At 34.1% G+C, this 18,596-nt stretch overlaps 1 protein-coding gene across 4 annotated transcripts in view; it reads left to right on the top strand.

Moving 5' to 3' along the window:
- The window catches only part of ANKRD26 (ankyrin repeat domain containing 26), a 98,600-nt gene that overhangs the window by 52,126 nt on the left and 27,878 nt on the right, over positions 1-18,596 (top strand). For 3 of the 4 annotated variants that reach the window (XM_059912028.1, XM_059912047.1, XM_059912052.1), the window contains 8 exons: positions 3,198-3,349; positions 5,662-5,832; positions 7,627-7,660; positions 7,944-8,085; positions 11,488-11,701; positions 13,574-13,757; positions 14,375-14,512; positions 17,175-18,131. In XM_059912028.1, the coding sequence (XP_059768011.1) occupies positions 3,198-3,349; positions 5,662-5,832; positions 7,627-7,660; positions 7,944-8,085; positions 11,488-11,701; positions 13,574-13,757; positions 14,375-14,512; positions 17,175-18,131 (1,992 nt within the window). The remainder of the gene's footprint in view (positions 1-3,197; positions 3,350-5,661; positions 5,833-7,626; positions 7,661-7,943; positions 8,086-11,487; positions 11,702-13,573; positions 13,758-14,374; positions 14,513-17,174; positions 18,132-18,596) is intronic. The other variant, XM_059912038.1, reaches the window with a different exon arrangement.

Genomic DNA, 18,596 nt, shown 5'->3' on the forward strand with positions numbered 1-18,596 from the left:
TTTAAGGTTTGTCTATTCTCCAGTTACTAGTCCTTAAAAAAAAATCCTTACGTGCACATAGGGACTCTTTAAGGTAAGGTGAGGTGAAGTATTTTTAAGTAAGGAAGCCTTTGTAACATTAAAAATCATCTCCTAATTCATTTTTGGTAGATTTAACATATACAAATTATTTAGTTCAAACAAACAGTGACAAAATTGGGTTTGTGAGTTCATGTTTTTCTCCTGTTTTAGGCTAAGGCAAGTTATTTTTCACTTCTTAGTTGTAATCCAGTGATTTGTGAGTAGCTAAACATAGATTAAGAAGTTTAACGGTTAAATTTTATCTTCTAATTTTTCTTTGTCCGTACTTGATTACTTAAGGATAAAGTTATTTTACAAACATGTACCCTGACAGAAAAGACATCTGAAAATCAAATCAAGCCAATTAATCTTCCACTTTTGCATCTGCAAAAAATGCCTCAAGAACCAGAAATGAATAAGGAATGTGATAGAGAGGACATATCTGTATGTTCAGGACTTCCTTGTGTGCAAAAGTATGAGGAAATGTGGATCAAACAAGGCAAATTAGAGTGGAAAAATAACTTAAAACTCATCACAAATGAGTTAAAGCAGAAGTTTGGTGAAATTTGTGAAAAATACAAAACTACTGTTTGTCCTGAGGAAGAGCCACTACATGATAACCCTAAAGAAGGAGCAAACATAAAGGAAATACCTTCTAATTTGACATATAATATACCTGACTGTGAGGCAAAAGATGCATTTGGCGTATCTATCTCTCTAGCATTCCAAGCATTTCCTGAACAAAAAGAACCCAATCTTGAAAATGTTTTTCCATCTTATTTAACCTCTGGGTCCTGGGGACATGCTTGCCAGTCATCTTCACAGCTTTATTTAAATGAAAATAAATTAGACTATGAAAGTGATAAACCAGACACTGAACATGTTTTTAACAAAAATGAGATTTTTTATAATGATACAGAAAATAAAAAAGTAAGAGACCCAGTAGTTACATTTGAAGTGCAAGAAGACCAAGAGTTTGATATGCAAATGTTACAAAATATGAACCAAAATACCACTAATTGGAAATTAGACATCAGATGTATACCTCAATCTAGTGATCCCAAAAGACTTTTTGATTTATGGCTTGCCCGCTCCAATGAAATGAAACACATGATTCAAATAAAAAGTGATATTTCTGCTGTTACAAATACTTATAAGAAAACCAAACCAATACAAGACTGGTTCCAGAAGCCATTGCTTGCAGATAATTGCAGTGCTAATAACTATAAAAGCATGGGACCTGAATTAGAAAATGGGAGTTCTTCTCCACTGAATAGTAACAGAACATCCAAAGTGTATCTAAATGAAGAATTACAGCAAGATATGCAAAGGTTTAAGAATGAGATAGGCATGTTACAAGTAGAGTTCCTGGCTTTGGAAAAAGAGAAAATTCGACTTCAAAAAGAGGTAGAGGTTCATTTGCTGCTACTTTGTTCTTTCTCTTTATCAATGATCTGATCCATTCTGATTTTCCACTTATGAATAAAATGGGGTCAGCTAAATAGGTGATTGTGTAGAAATAGATTACTTCTGCCATCTAAATAATAGGAAACTATTTTCATGGTTTTTGTTCCTTAATCAACCTAAGTCTCTCTCTGTCAGTCTTTCATATGGACTGGGAAACTAATTTAGCTACATACCATGTGACCTTCTGAGCCAGAATAAGCACAAAGGAAATTGCTTAAGAAATATAATAAGCTAGGGTTTTGGGGTTTTTTTTAATCTACTGGGTTTTAAATATAAATTACACTTTTATAGTATGGGAAGGAAGCAGTGACTGAAAGAAGGGACATAAACACATATTCCTGCTAAACTAATCTCTTTATTGTGCTTTAGTGTGTGCGATCTTCTCTGTTTTACTCAATCCCTTGGCACTTAGAATTCCAACATGGCCACTTCAAGATATTTTTAATAACAAATACATGTACTCCCACATATTCTTTAATCACCACTCTCAGATGTTTCTGTTGAGTCAGACCTTTACATTATGTTGTTTAATAAAATATGGTAAGTTTTGACATGTATGATTTTATCATATAGGTAGTATAAACCCTCAGCAAAAAAAATTCAGTATTTATCTCCAAAGGAGAAAACTGAGTTTTGACGTGCGGTGAGTTTTTTCTTTCCTTCCAGTAATAGATTTTTTAATTTGTTTGTTTGCTCTTTTGTGTAAGAGGTGCATTGACTGAGTTTTAAAGATAGACAAAAATCTATATTCTCCTTTAAAAGAAAAAGAGATGAGCCCTACCCCCAACTGAGGCATTAAATTACTTTGCCAAAGTCACACTTTTAACTTATCTGATTAATTTGATGAATTCATTTGGTAATTTATCAGATTCAGGGTTACAGAATTGTATCATCTCTTTTGGTGCCATGAAATGCTAGGAAATGCCACTTTAGGGGCTTTGGACAAATCATTGAACCTTTCTTGGTTTTATTCCCGTTATTGGTAAATAGTGAGGCTAAAGTAGATAATTACTTCTATACCCTTTAGCTATAAGATTTCATGGTTATTGAATGTGAAATTGGGAGGCATTACTCATTTTCCAGAATTCCACACTAACTAACAATTCATCAATTTCACTCTACTCCTGTTTTTTGGTAAACTTTGGTTCATATATTTTAGTGAACACCGTCACTTTTTTGATATCCCCAGGATCCAAATGAAAAAAGAATTGTAAAAGGCAGTGGGGGAAGAATAGCTTCAGTGCAGAAAGAAGAATGTTTCCTTTTTGTTACTGAATGCTTCCTTTTTGTTACCAAGGTGTCACATCCTCTAAATTTGGCTGTTTAATGCAAAATCCAGGTGGTACAGACCAAAGAGGACAAATTTTGTGTCTTTGTCTCTTTATTTCTCTATCTCTGCCATCAGACGGGGAAGAGTGGATGTGAATAGCTGCACAACATTAAGAAAGTCCTTTTTGAAATTTTTAAAATTTTATTTCTTTTCCTCAAACAGAAGCAGAATTTACAAAAATTTCAATGACTTGTAATTAAAAAAATTAAAGTAAGCACAAAAATATTTTTATTGCTTAAAACTGGGGCAAACTCTGAGTCAAGTAATTAATGAAAATGAAAAGGTCTTTATAATGAATAAAGTAATAACAATTATATGTAGTGTCAAACTTTCATTAAAGGTTGAAGAAGAAAAGAAGAAGCACAAAAGTAGTGGAATGGAAGTATCAGAAAACATATATGATGCTGATGATAGTGGATTAATTCAACAGAGAAAGAGCAGAAAAACTAATAACCAGCAGTTTCCTACTATGGAGAATGAAGATTCTGATAGGTAAGCCTATGTCAGTATTTAACAATAGATAATTGTTATTTTCCTATAAAACAAGTGCTCATTTGAGCTAGTGTTCATGATTAACAAATTTTATATTTTACTAGGGTTATAGTTATTTTTAATACTCTTTTCCTTTAACCTTAATACTAGAGTTAATTGGTTAACACACCACCGTATTACAGTATTAGAGTATTCTGGATTTGACTGTATACTTACCTTTACCAGTGTGTTGTATATTTAAATATATTTTATGTTACTGATTAGCATCCTTTGATTTCAGCTTGAAGACTCCTTTCAGCATTTCTTGTGAGGCAGGTCTAGTGGTGATGACCTCCCTCAGCTTTGGTTTGTTTGGGAAAGTCTTTATCTCTCCTTCATTTCTGAAAGACAACTTTTCTGGATAGAGTATTCTTGGTTGGCAGTTTTTTTCTTTTAGCACTTTGAATATGTCATCCTACTCTTTTGAAATCCATTGATAGACTTATGGGGGTTCCCTTATAATTTACAAGCCTCTTTACTTTTGCTGCTTTTAAGACTCTCTCTTTGTCTTTGATTTTTGACAGTTTTGTTATAATGTCTCCTGGCGAGGATTTCTTTAAGTTGAGTTTGTTTGGTGACCTATGAGCTTTAGGAACTTGGATATCCAAATCTCTCCCCAGGTTTAGGAAGTTGTCAACCATTTTTTCTTTAAATAAGCTTTCTACCACCTTCTCCCTATCTTCTCTTTCCGGAACTGCAATGATTTATGAATTATTTCTTTTGATGGTATCTGGTAATTCATGTAGGCTTTCTTCCCACTTTTTCATTCTTTTTTTCTTTATTCTCCTCTGATTGGATAATTTCAAAGCTCCTATCTCTTAACTCACAGATTCTTTCTTCTGTTTGATCCATTCTGCTGTCAGTGCTCTTTATTGCATTTTTCCTTTCATTCATTGTATTCTTCAGCTCCAAATTTTCCATTTGGTTCTTTTTTATTATTTCTATCTCTTTGTTAAACTCCTCATCTTGTTTGTGTATTACTTTCCTGATTTTGTTGGATTGTCTTTCTGTGTTTTCTTGTAGCTCACTGAGTTTCCTTAAAACTACTATTTTGAATTCTCTATCAGGTAGATTGCAGATCTCCATGTCTTTGGGATTTGTTACTGGAAAATTATTGTGATCTTTTGGTAGCGTCATGTTTTCTTGATTTTTTTCATGTTACTTGAAGTTTTGCATTGCTGTCTGTGCATTTGAAGTAGCAGTCACCTCTTCCAGTCTTTAATAACTGCCCTCTCCAATGTATCCCAACTTGCATTTTTTTGTTCCAGTGGTATGCTGGCACTTCTCTGCTGGAAACCTGGATTTCCACAAAGGCTCTCTCGTCTGTGGGTGATTATCTAAGACAGTGTTTTCCAGGGGTTCCCTGGACGTTGCTAAGAGTGGCTAGAGCCAGTTCATGGGCCATGCAGGGTCCACAGCTGGGATGTGGTCTGTATGTCTGTTACCACTTGGGTGGGCAGGACTCTTCCCAGGTCCCTTGGTGTATGGTGCTGGATCCTGCAACTCCCACAAGGCCACTTTTGTCCATGAATAGATGCCAAATTGTTGCTGGTGGTGGAGGAATACTATGAGGTACCTATTTTTCAGCCCTGATGCTGACATGACCCCAACATGTGGGTGTTTAAAAGTAAATTTTCCCCCCAAGATATTTCCTTGAGTTCTTCTTTCATGTTATATGTACCTCATGTTATTTTTAAAAATCATGTAAATTAAACATTATTATATATCAAAACAAAACAAAAAAATATAGTAGAAATCTAATTATTACTCCCATGTCTAAGAGTCATTACTTTTAGGTAGTGAACTTCAGCTTTTCAGTGTAGCACTTGAGGTTCTTCAGAATGTCTTTCCAGACTCATCTCTCTGCTTCGTTCCATGTATTTTGTACTTTTCCTTCCAAGTTCCTAGGAAACACCTAGATGCCATGTGCCTAATCTTTGTGCTCACATTCTAATCACCAAGTAGAATGATTTTCTCCCTTTTCTTTTCCTCAAGACCTCCTCTGTTTATTTCACCTCTTCTGTAAAGCTTTCCTATGTTCACTTATAACTTTCATATGTCAACTCTTACATATCACATTGTATCATAATTGTATATCTGTCTTTGAAGCAAGAATTTGTATTTGCTTACATATGGTTGGTACTTCATAATGGTTTTGTGAACTAATAAATGACTTATGATGGGTAAGAGTTGGAATTTTACAAAAATTGGTTTTTTATTCTTTATCAGTAGAATTATTAGAAAACATTGGCTTTTTTATGGATTTTTTAAAGTAGCGGTCCTGGCGTGCATATGAAGGAAGTAAAGAAAAATGAAAATGAAAAATGGACATCAAAAGAATGTGTGATTACACCAATGTTTGAGAAGAATGATTCACTGATTGGTGGTCTGCTACACATGAATGATGACAGCAGTTTAAGTGGAGTAGATCAGGATGATGGCAGGTAAAATCTACAAATTCTTTATTTTTAGGTCAAGAAATATTAGCACTGAATACTTTTTCTGGAAATAGAACAGCATAATATAGTGTACAGGCCACGACATGGAATTCTCAACTATACCAGACTAACGCTGCTGAAAGTTTAAGATGAGGACGAGTGGCTTTGACCAGAAGTAGTTTCAATAAATACTCCCCATGGAAGCTGGACTGTAGTGAATAAGTGTAAACGGCTCCTTAGGGAATATTTACTGGGAAAGGCAATAGAGAACTGGATGGTAACTGAAGAGGAATGTGGAGTTCAAGGGAGTTTCCTTTCTCTTTTTATGTTAAGATGGGAGTTTTTAGAGTATGTTTGTATGCTGTTGGAAATGAGCCAGTAGAGGATGCGTTTATTCAGTTTAATCTTGTTTGCATGTCCAATATTAGAAAGCTTATTGATTGTATTACATTATCTTTAAAATATTATAGTAAAGTAAATGTACATAATACTTCTATTCACATATAGTTTTATGGTAAGGGCTTGTTCATTGATTTTGAAGTGTAATATTCTTATATAATTGAATATGCAGATGATTACTTAAAAGTTATTCTATCATACATAGATTTTTAAAAATTATATAATCATAAATTTACAAACATTTAGGCCATACTGAATAGGATTTAATCATTCCTTGATAATTCTAGATGACAGTATCATCATGAGTGGCTATGGTTTTGTAAGGTACTCTAAAACAGATTATGTTAACTTCACAGTGGTTTAGATTCCAGGGAAAAGGGTAAGATTTTGTTTATATTCGATAGGAAAAAAAACTAGTAACAATCTATCACAGATTATTACTTTTGGATTATAAAGTTCTAAATTACAAAAGTCATGCTTCCTGTACCAAAAGTGTCATTAACACGTATTGTGCGCTCAGTAAGTATATGTTGAATGCATGAATAAACAGCTGAATGGGTGAATGAATGCCTGTTGATGAATTTCTTTACAAAAAGCAAATCTTTATTGAAAATAGAATTCCAATATTGCCTAGGTCTAAAGTCTTTTTATTTTTAAAAAATGTCTAAGATTCAGAAATTATTATTTATAGTTATAACTAGACATGGAATAATAATACAGATTCGTTTGCTATCATATTACTTAAAAACACCTGAAAATAAATATTACCTTCTCATCATATTGTGAAACACAAGTGTTGAAGCCAGATTTCCTGGGTTTGAATTCTGGGTCTGCTGCTAATCTGCTGTATGGGCTTGGGCAAGTTACTTAGCCTTTCTGTGCTCCATTTCTTCCTGTGTAAAGGACCTAATGTATTACCTCTCTCCCAGAATTGTTGTGAGGATTAAAATGCCTTTAAGACATGTAAGGTGCTTATAATAATGCATAGCAGTTACATAGTAAGTCCTCAAAAAGCTAATATCATGATTATTAAAAAAGGGTTTCTTTCATATAAGGACTTAATACTTTCCAAATAGGTTTTAGTGCCATAAAATTAATTTTTATTGAAAATGACACTAACAAAAAACCCTGATATATTTCTTCCTATCAAATAATGCAGGTAACATTATGTTTTTTCCTTTTCCTTTGATTGTCAGCTTGATCTAATTTAATGCTTTGTTAATATTATTATGGTATATTTTCTTTGTCCTTTAATGTTACTCTTTCTATTTATTGTTTAATCTCTTTTATAGAAAATTAATTACCAATGCAAAGATTTTATGTAAAAAAACAATAGATTTAGGTATTCTTTGTATTCTAAGTATTTAATATTTGCCTGAAAAGAATCATTTGTTTTTTTAGGGCTGCAAAGGAAACATCTAACGAAAAGAACAAGGTATAGTAAAAAATTAATTATAAAAAATATTATCCTGTAGTAAAAAATTACTTTGTAAAAGGTATAGTGGAAAAATAGAAAATCTTCCTTTGTTGTAGAGACATTTACTTTGAAAAAATAATTTAGAAACACTGTTGATAAAGTTATCCCTTTGATAAAAATCTGTTCTTTTAAGAAGTATCTGTGTTTTTGCTTTAATAAAGAGATATTTATCACCTCTGTACACTTAGTATATTTTATAAATATTTTGGGGACATCGTGAAATAGTATTTTTTATTTGTAGGTCAAAGAGCAAATTAATTCTATGGATGACCTTGATGACTTAACTCAGTCATCTGAAACAGCTTTTGAGGATTGCCAGATGCTTTACTCTAATTATAAGAATTCCATGTTGCTAATTGAACAACTTGGCATGGACTGTAAAGGTAGGACCATGGCATAAATATAAAGCCTTTTTGTGTATACTGTTGTAATATTTGGTAGAATTCACCAGTGTAGCCATTTGGGCCTGGAATTTTCTTTGTGGGAAGGTCTTTAACAAGGACTTTAGTTTCTTTTTTAGATATAGGACTATTTAGTTTATTTGTTCTTTCTTGATTGAGCTTTGGTAATTTCCCTCTTTCAAGGAATTTACCCACTTAATCTGAGTTGTCAAATTTATTTACATAATGTTCATAATATTACTCTGTTAGTCTTTTAATATCTATAGAATCTGTAGTAATTTCTCATTACTCATTTCTGTGAAATTAGTAATTTGTGCCTTCTCTCTCTTTTTTTTTTTTTCATTATCAGCCTGGCTAGAGGTTTATCACTTTTATTCATCTTCTGAACATATTTGGTTTCACTGATTTTTAAAAAAATTTATTTATTTATTTATTTATTTTTGGCTGTGTTAGGTCTTCGTTGCTGTGCGCAGGCTTTCTCTAGTTGAGGCGAGTGGGGGCTACTCTTCGTTCAGTGTGTGGGCTTCTCATTGCTGTGGCTTCTCTTATTGTGGAGCACGGGTTCTAGGTGCATGGGCTTCAGTAGTTGTGGCATGCGGACTCAGTAGTTGTGGCTTGCGGGCGCTAGAATGCAGGCTCAGTAGTTTTGGCACACAGGCTTAATTGCTCTGCAACATGTGGGATCTTCCCGGACCAGGGATCAAACCCGTGTCCCTTGCATTGGCAGGTGGATTCTTAACTATTGTGCCACCAGGGGAGTCCCTCATTGATTTTTCCATGTCTTTTTTGTTTCGTTTGTTTTGTTTTTTTCTCATTGATTTTTTTCTTCGATGTTTTTTATTTCCTTTCTTCTGCTTGCTTTGGGTTTACTTTGCTCTTTTTTAAAAAATATTTATTTTATTTTATTTTATTTTTGGCTGCGTTGGGTCTTAGTTGTGGCACACGAGATCTTTCGTTGCAGCGTGTGGGCTTCTCTCTCTAGTTGTGGTGTGTGGGCTTAGTATTTGTGACACTCCAAATGGGGTGTGGGCTCCAGCGTGTGTGGGCTCTGTAGTTGCGGCATGCTGACTCTCTAGTTGTGGCTTGCGTGTTCAGTAGTTGCAGCGGGCGGGCTTAGTTGCCCCACTGCATGTGGGGTTTTAGTTCCCCGACCAGGGATCAAACCTGCATCCCCTGGATTGGAAGGCAGATCCTTAACCACTGAACCATTGGGGAAGTCCCCTAATTTGCTCTTTTTCTGGATTTTTATGTTGGAAGCCAAGGTCATTGATTTGAGACCTTCTTTTCTAATATAGACATGCAATGCTATAAATTTTCATGCAAGTAAGCAGCATTCTACAAATTGTAATATATTATGTTTTCATTTTCATTCAGTTCAAAATACTTTGTAATTCCTCTTTTCATTACCTCTTTAATCCAAGGGTTATTTAGATGTGTGTTATTTAGTTTTCAAATATTGGAGTATTTTCCAGAAATATTTTTGTTCTTGATTTCCAATTTGATTGCTTTGTGGTCAGAGAACATACTTTGTATGGCTTAAATCCTTTTGACTTACTCCTTTATTTTATAAGCCAGAATATAGTCTTTTTTTGGTAAGTATTCCATGGCTACTTGAAAAGAATGGTGGTGTTCAAGTCTACAGTATCCTTGCTGATTTTCTGCCTGCTCTTTCTGTCACTTATTCATTGAGGGGTATTGAAATCTCAGACTGTAATTGTGGATTTGTCTATTTTTCTTTGCATTTCTCTCAAGTTTTGCTTTATATATTTTGAAGTTATTAGGCGCATAAACGTTTAGGGTTGTTATGCTTCTTATTTTATTTTATTTTTTTAAATTGAACCATCTTTTTCCCTTTATTTATTTATTTTTATTTATTATTTTATGGCTGTGTTGGGTCTTCGTTTCTGTGCGAGGGCTTTCTCTAGTTGCGGCAAGTGGGGGCCACTCTTCATCGCGGTGCGCGGGCCTCTCACTATCGCGGCCTCTCTTGTTGCGGAGCGCAGGCTCCAGACGCGCAGGCTCAGTAGTTGTGGCTCACGGGCCCAGTTGCTCCGCGGCATGTGGGATCTTCCCAGACCAGGGCTCGAACCCATGTCCCCTGCATTAGCAGGCAGATTCTCAACCAATGCGCCACCAGGGAAGCCCTGTTATGCTTCTTATTAATTGACACTCTTATCATTATGAAATGACCTTGTTTATTGCTGGTAATGTTTTTTGCTCTGAAGTCTACTTTGTTTGGTATTAATATAGCCACTCTAGCTTAGCTTTGTTTTGTCACATGTTAGTTTGGTATATCTTATTTCTTACCTTATTACAAATTTATGTCTGTATGTTTAAAGTGCATTTCTTATAGGTGGCATACAGTTTGGTCTTGCTTTTTGATCCAGTCTGACAATCTGCTTTTTTTAAAAAAAATTAATTAATTAATTTATTTATTTTTGGCTGCATTGGGTCTTCATTGCTGTGCACGGGCTTTCTCCAGTTGCGGCAAGTGGGGGCTACTCTTCGTTGTGGTGCGCAGGCTTCTCATTGCGGTGGCTTCTCTTGCTGTGGAGCACAGGCTGTAGGCCCATGGGCTTCAGTAATTGTGGCACGTGGGCTCAGTAGTTGTGGCGCACGGGTTTAGTTGCTCCATGACATGTGGGAGGACCAGGGCTCGAACCTGTGTCCCTGCATTGGCAGGTGGATTCTTGACCACTGCGCCACCAGTGAAGTCCCTGACAATCTGCTTTTTAATTGAGGTTTTCAGACCATTTTCACTTAATGTGATTATTGATATAGTAGGTTTGAATCTGTCATTATGCTGTTTGATTTCTGTTTGTCCCATCTGTTCTTTGTTCCCCTTTTCTTTTTCTGCCGTCTTTTAGATTAATCGAGTAATTTTTATGGTGTAGTTTTATTTCTTTTTTGTTTTTTTGGTTTATTAACTGTAACTCTTTTGTTTCGCTATTTTAGTAGTTGCTTTAGGGTTTACAGTGTTTTACTTAGGGTTATCACAGTCCACCTTCAAGTAATATTGTACCACATCATATATAGGGTAAGAATATTACAAAAGAGTTTACTTCCACTTCTTCTCTCCTTGCCAGATCCTCCTGGATCTGTGGGATTGTAGTTTTCATTAAGTTTAGAAAGTTGTTGGCCATTCTTTTCTTCAAATATTTTTTTTCTATCTCTTTCCTCCACCTCTTTAGGGCATTGTATATTTAGCCACTTGAATTCCTGGTCAGGGAATTAATTAAGATCCCTCACGCTGTGCGGCATGGCCAAAAAAAAAAAAATGTATTTGTTCAATGTATGGATGAGTGAAGGTGAAAATGCACAGTGCTTTATACACAAAAATTACTCATATATTTTATTTCTATCTTTGTTTTCTTCCTAATGCAGATTCTGTTAGCTTATTGAAAATTCAGGATGCAGTTCTTTCATATGAAAGATTAATAGAACTTAAAAAAAATCACTGTGAACTACTTACAGGAAAAAATAAAAAAATGGAAAGTAAGGTTAGTGGGCTACAAAAGGAGCTATCAGAAACAAAAGAAATGAAATCACAGTTAGAGCATCAAAAAGTGGAGTGGGAACAAGAGCTCTGCAGCTTGAGGTATTGAACATCTTGGTTTTAAAGAAATATTTGAACTGTTTTTATTTACTGTAATACTACAGATGGGTATTTACTTTAATACTATGGGAAGTTTTATAATTGCTAACTTACCTGCTGGGATTTTACAGGGGAGAAAACTCCATTAGTATTGTAGAGTGTGAAATTCTTGGAAATAATACAGCAAGTTCTTAACAGTGAATACTTCTACTAATAATTTAATGTATATATTTCCAAATCATCATTTTCATGGCCATACAGAAGTCCTCCATACAGAAGCCTCATTTTTTTTTTTTTGTAATCTCTTTTTTTTTTAAATTTTATTTATTATTTTATACAGCAGGTTCTTATTAGTTACCCATTTTATACATATTAGTGTATACATGTCAATCCCAAGCTCCCAGTTCATCCCCCACCCCCGCTTTCCCCCCTTGGTGTCCATACGTTTGTTCTCTACATCTGTGTCTCTATTTCTGCCTTGCAAACCAGTTCACCTGTACCATTTTTCTAGATTCCACATATATGCGTTACTATATGATATTTGTTTTTCTCTTTCTGACTTACTTCACTCTGTATGATAGTTTCTAAGTCCATCCACATCTCTACAAATGAACCAATTTCGTTCCTTTCTATGGCTGAGTAATATTCCATTGTATATACGTGCTACATCTTCTTTATCCATTCGTCTGTCGATGGGCATTTATGTTGCTTCCATGACCTGGCTATTGTAAACAGTGCTGCAATGAACATTGGGGTGCTTGTGTCTTTTTGAATTATGGTCATTATTTTTTTAACAAATTGAATTTCAGTTGTTTTTCATTTTTCTATATTATATTTAATGCTATAAGGAATGTCTCTTCTATAAATTCATTTCTACATTTCTGATTATTTATTTTGAATAAATTCTTTAATATTGTGTTATTTGGTTAAAGTATGAGAACTTTTAAAAAAGGTCTTTGATCCATATGTCTAAATTGTTCTCCAGAAAGTTTATATTACTTTACACTCCCACCCACAGAAGTATGAAATGGCCATTTTTCTCAAGACAAAATTTAAAAAAAATTATGCAGTTTTATTCTTAACATATGCATGGATGAAATAAAAGGTAAAAATGGAAGGTGATTACTGATTAGTTTATTCAATTTCTCTTTCATACAGAGATAAAATTAGTTCAAAGGTTTGTGCTGAAAGCACAAAATACTCTTTATTGTTTAATTAATTAATATGGATCCTGCCTTACGGGATTTAAAATGATTTATTAAATAGATAATAATCAACAAGTTGAAAATGTTGCAAAAGAAGAAACATAAAAAGTGTGGTGCAACAGATATTAGACTCCCTAGCCTAGTCTTGGATTACAGTGTCTGAAGATATATGTTCTGTAAAAGACATCTGCAGATTTTATCTGGCACTGTAAGTCATTTAGGGGTACCTGTAGTATTTTATGAAGTTGAAATTTTATTTCTAGTGATCTTATAAACTTGTTTCTAAACAGTAGCTTCTCTTTTTAATTAGTAACTAAATTATCTGTCCTAAAGGAGGAGTAATTATGACAGTGTGGAAAACAGGGTAATTTTCGACCTAACTTCACTGAATAATTTCAAAATTTCTTTCCTACACTATTCACCAGAGTTACTCTTGACTAAAACTTACTTAAGTGGCAGAATGTTTTTTCAGTGCTACCTTTCAAGTGTATATATCTTTATGAAGAGATTGAAGTGAGGAATTAAAAATATGAGACCTAGAAAGGAAAAAAAAAACTGGAGAACAGAAATTTCATTAGGATACTAAATCAACGGGTGAAGAGACAGATCATAAAATGAACTTTTTATTTTCTAACAAAACACATTTTAAGGTAAGCATATTTAACTGCAGATTCACCCTAAAACAAGAAGAAGAGAAGAGAAGAAATGCTGACATGTTATATGAAAAAATTAGGGAGCAGTTAAGAAGAAAAGAAGAGCAATACAGTAAAGAAGTTGAAATGAAACAACAACTTGAACTCACTCTCAGAGCGCTAGACCTGGAACTGAGGACTGTGAGAAATAATCTGAATCAGGTAAGTTAATCTTTGGTGAAAATTTCAAATTTCTAACACTATTTCATCAGTATTATTTATAATATCTCTTTGATTTAATATATATTATTTAGGTTTAAAACAAATAAAAAGTGTTATCTTATCCTAAATATGAACTATGACATTTATAGCTTAAATTATTAATTTCATGCCATTCTTAGCTTCTAATACATGCTCTGTGTATGTTTTCTGAATGGAGGAATGGAAGGTAAATTGAGCTTAATCATTAACATTATGATTGGCATTTTTGGTCCATTCGAAAGTAATATTCTTAATTCCAAACCATGTGTTAATTTTGGCTTTTTTATGTTAAAATACAGGCTAAATTGCCTTGAGACTGTGATGGAACTAGTTAAATGCTTTGTAAAAAGATTTTCTTTCACAATACTATATCTCCCTGTATTTTTGCTCTGTGATAAGTTTGGCAGTCATTTAAATTAAAATCTGAGTTATTCATGTGGGATAAACATCCTTGTGCTTATTTAAAAAGGCTACTTCCTTTTAACAGTTTTTTTTTTTTTTTTTAATTCTGCTCTTAAGCTTTTGACTTTTTTTTTTTAATGGTATGAGACCAAAAACCTCATGAAATGTGTCTCCAGGTTGTAGAAGAGCGAAATGACACTCAGAGGCAGCTTTCTCGAGAACAGAATGCCAGAATTTTGCAAGATGGAATCCTGACCAATCACCTTGCGAAACAAAAGGAGATAGAAATGACTAATAAGGAAATGAATTCTGAGGTATTTTCTTTAATCATTTTCAAATATTTGTGTGTATGTATCTGTATATGTATATATTTTAAAAACCAATACTATACATCATAGACAGTATAGAGGATATTTAAAACCTATTTAAGTATATTTTGGGGGGGATGATGTTTCTCGTCCGTTGGATATTTAATATTTTTAATTCAAACATAATTGAATTATATTTGATTAAATTTAATTCAAGTTTTGTTTTTTTTTTTTTAGAAAGAAAGGGAGAAAGAAAGCTGGCCTCTAGAGTTTTTTTTTTTTTTGGCTGTGTTGGGTCTTCGTTTCTGTGCGAGGGCTTTCTCCAGTTGTAGCAAGCGGGGGCCACTCTTCATCGCGGTGCGCGGGCCTCTCACCACCGCGGCCTCTCTTGTTGCGGAGCACAGGCTCCAGACGCGCAGGCTCAGCAGTTGTGGCTCACGGGCCTAGTTGCTCCGCGGCATGTGGGATCCTCCCAGACCAGGGCTCGAACCCGTGTCCCCTGCAATGGCAGGCAGATTCTCAACCACTGTGCCACCAGGGAAGTCCCTCAAGTAGTATTTTTAATTCAAATCCATTTGTCTGCAACAGTCAAGCAGTGACATACAGTAGCCTCATCCAAGGAGAGGCTTTTATTTTCCATAGGAACTGATGAACTTTTCATAATCTCAAAACTATTGCTACCATCTAGAAAAGTCTGCACCCTGATGGTGGTTTAGGCAGGGAAGACCATGTGTGCTCCACCATCGACCACACTACCCGACCAAATCCCAGCACTGAATACGTTCGTGCCCTCTGCTTTGGAGTGAACATGTCAATCACTATGCACCTCATCATTTTCAGTGTCTAAATCAGAGTCTGTTCTTGGTTTCACTGTCATGTCTTTAACCAGTACCCCATCAATGACATTTTCACATCACTTACAATTTTTCAGTATCGTAAAAGCTGCAGTATTAGTTGTAAAAACATTTTTGAGCACTTAAAAAAATTATTTCCTTAGAATAAACTTATAAAAGTTTATAAAAACAAACAAAAAAAGAAACCCCCAAAACAAACAAACAAAACAACATTATGGTTTTTGGCAGTGATTTCACTTCCTTGATAGATTAATAGAGAGGTTAGTTTATCCCTTCCACTGATGGTAAGGAGGAAAGGTATAGCCAGTTCAGAGACCGTATTTTGGATGTCATTCTTCTACTTGTGAGAAAATTAACACTTTGCTCCATGTAGTGTCCTATTTCAGTACAAGGAACTTTTGAAAATAGTGATAGATATGCCATAATATTTATTTAGTGATAATTTATTAAGTATTTTATTTTTAGTGAAACAGTTCATTGTATTTCCCCCTACCTTACTATTTTAAGCATTATGAAGAGAGAATGAAAGTTATTGCAGCAGCGAATAATCTCATGATTTTCTAAGATCGCTATAAATTTTACCTTATTTACCACTAGTGTATGCACCATTAGTGAAATATAAGGTTTATTTTGTATTTATATGTTTGTACTAGAGAACTAGCTGTGGTTTGGTGTAAGAGGACTCATAGTAAAGTCAGAAGACCTGGGGAAAAGCCTGCAGCTTGCTTGTATTTTTAACTTCCTCACTTCCAGGACTGTCATAGCTAAATGAGTTAATTGATATTTGTAGAAGTGCTTAGTACAGTTATCAGTAGATGTAATTCTTGTAACTGACTATAAAAATATTAGAAACAGAATATTTATGGAATATTTTCAGGAAAAAAATTTTTTTAGGAAATTTAATCTGTCAAAATATATACAGAGCTAAGGCTTTTACTATGGGGTAGCTGTATAGGTTAGATAGCAGATGTAATTTTTTTTAAGATAGTGGGTGGTATTTTATTTTATTTTTTATTGAAGTATAGTTGATTTACAATATTGTGTTAGTTTCAGGTATACAGCACAGTGATTCAGTTTATATATATATATATATACCTTTATAGATTCTTTTTCCAAATATTGAGTGTAGTTCCCTGTGCTACACAGTAGGTCATTGTTGGTTATCTGTTTTTTATATAGTAGTGTGTATATATTAATCCCAACCTCCTAATGAATCCCTCCCCCTCTTTCCCCTTTAGTAACCATAAATTTGTTTTCTATGTCTGTGAGTCTCTTTCTGTTTGTAAATAAGTTCATTTGTATCATTTTTTTAGATTCCATGTATAAGCAATATCATATGATGTTTGTCTTTTCTGTCTGGCTTACTCCACTTAGTATGATAGTCTCTAGGTCCATCCATGTTGCTGCAAATGGCATTATTTCATTCTTTTTTATGGCTGAGTAGTATTCCATTGTATAAATATGTCACATCAGATGCAATTTTTAAGTGTAGTCAGATTTATTAATCTTTTATTTTAAGCCTTCTGGGTTTGTTATAATTTAGAGAAAGGCCTTTCCAATTCTGAGCTTCTTAAGAATTCTCTTGTGGTTTCTTTTTTGCTTTCATGGATTCATTGTCTTCAATTAAATTTTTGAACTTTTGAAGATTTCTGCTTGTAAGAAGTCTGAGGTTTGTATCCAACCTATTTTTTCCAGTTGGATATCCACTTATTGCAGTCTTTTCATTGTATAAACATATAGGTTAGTCTTTCAGAGGAAATCATGAAATGTCAATTTATTGAGTACTAGCTAAAAATCTCCTTTGTTTCACTTAGGTGTCCCATAGTCCTGAAAAAGGAAAAGATCTGTTACATAAAAACCACATGTTTCAGGATGAAATTGCCATGCTAAGACTGGAAATAGACACAATAAAATGTCAGAACCAGGAAAAGGAAAAGAAATATTTTGAGGATATTGAAATTGTAAAAGAAAAGAATAATGATCTTCAAAAGACAATAAAACTGAATGAGGAAACATTAACAAAGACAATATTCCAATATACTGGACAGCTTAATGTTCTGACAGCTGAGAATACAATGCTAAACTCTAAGCTGGAGAATGAAAAACAAAGCAAAGAAAGACTGGAAACAGAAGTGGAATCCTACCGTTCTAGACTGGCTACTGCCATACATGATCACCATCAAAGTCAGACATCAAAAAGAGACCTGGAACTTGCCTTCCAGAGAGCAAGAGATGAGTGGTTACGCTTGCAGGACAAAATGAATTTTGATGTGTCTAACCTGAACGATAACAACGAGATGCTTTCCCAGCAACTTTCTAAAGCTGAAAGTAAATTCAATAGCCTAGAAACCGAGCTCCATCACACGAGAGATGCTCTCAGAGAAAAGACTTTGGTGTTAGAACGTGTACAGAGAGACTTAAGCCAAGCACAGTGTCAAAAGAAGGAAATTGAACACATGTATCAAAGCGAACAAGGCAAAGTGAATAAATACATTGGAAAGCAGGAATCCTTAGAAGAGAGATTATCTCAACTCCAGAGTGAAAACATGTTGCTCAGACAGCAACTGGATGATGCACAAAACAAAGCCGACAGTAAAGAGAAGACAGTAATTAACATCCAAGACCAGTTTCAGGATATTGTGAAAAAACTTCAAGCTGAAAGTGAAAAACAAGGTCTGATGCTGGAGGAAAGAAACAAGGATTTAATCAACGAATGTAATCATTTAAAAGAGAGAATGTATCAGTATGAAAATGAGAAAACAGAAAGAGAAGTAAGTATCCAAGAAGAGAAATAATTCTCAGACTTCCTGAAAGAAAATTCAAAGTGATTTTGATTATGGCTAAATGTTGAATCTAGTTGAATATAAAAAATATATAGACTATAAATCTATAGGCCGTAAGTCAGCCTAAAAGCATACCTTGTATCCAGCAAATAAAGAATTAGACCTGAGAGGTGCTTTACTTGAGTAGAGACATCGTGTCACCTATGAAATTTTAAGAGATTAAGTTATAAATTGTTAATGGGTATAGACAGGTATTAGTAATTTACTCTTCTACTGCTAAGATAATAATTTTAATCTTTATGTCACCACATTTTAGTATCATGATGAAGCAGATAAATGAAACGCTCAGATCTAAAATGAATTATTTTGAAATTAAGATTCAGTTGTGTGGATTACCTTGACAGTCAATTCCAGATTTCCCAGATGAACTGATGTGTTGATGCCATATCTCAT

This window comes from Balaenoptera ricei, chromosome 2 (assembly GCF_028023285.1).
Source record: "Balaenoptera ricei isolate mBalRic1 chromosome 2, mBalRic1.hap2, whole genome shotgun sequence".
NCBI lineage: Eukaryota > Metazoa > Chordata > Mammalia > Artiodactyla > Balaenopteridae > Balaenoptera > Balaenoptera ricei.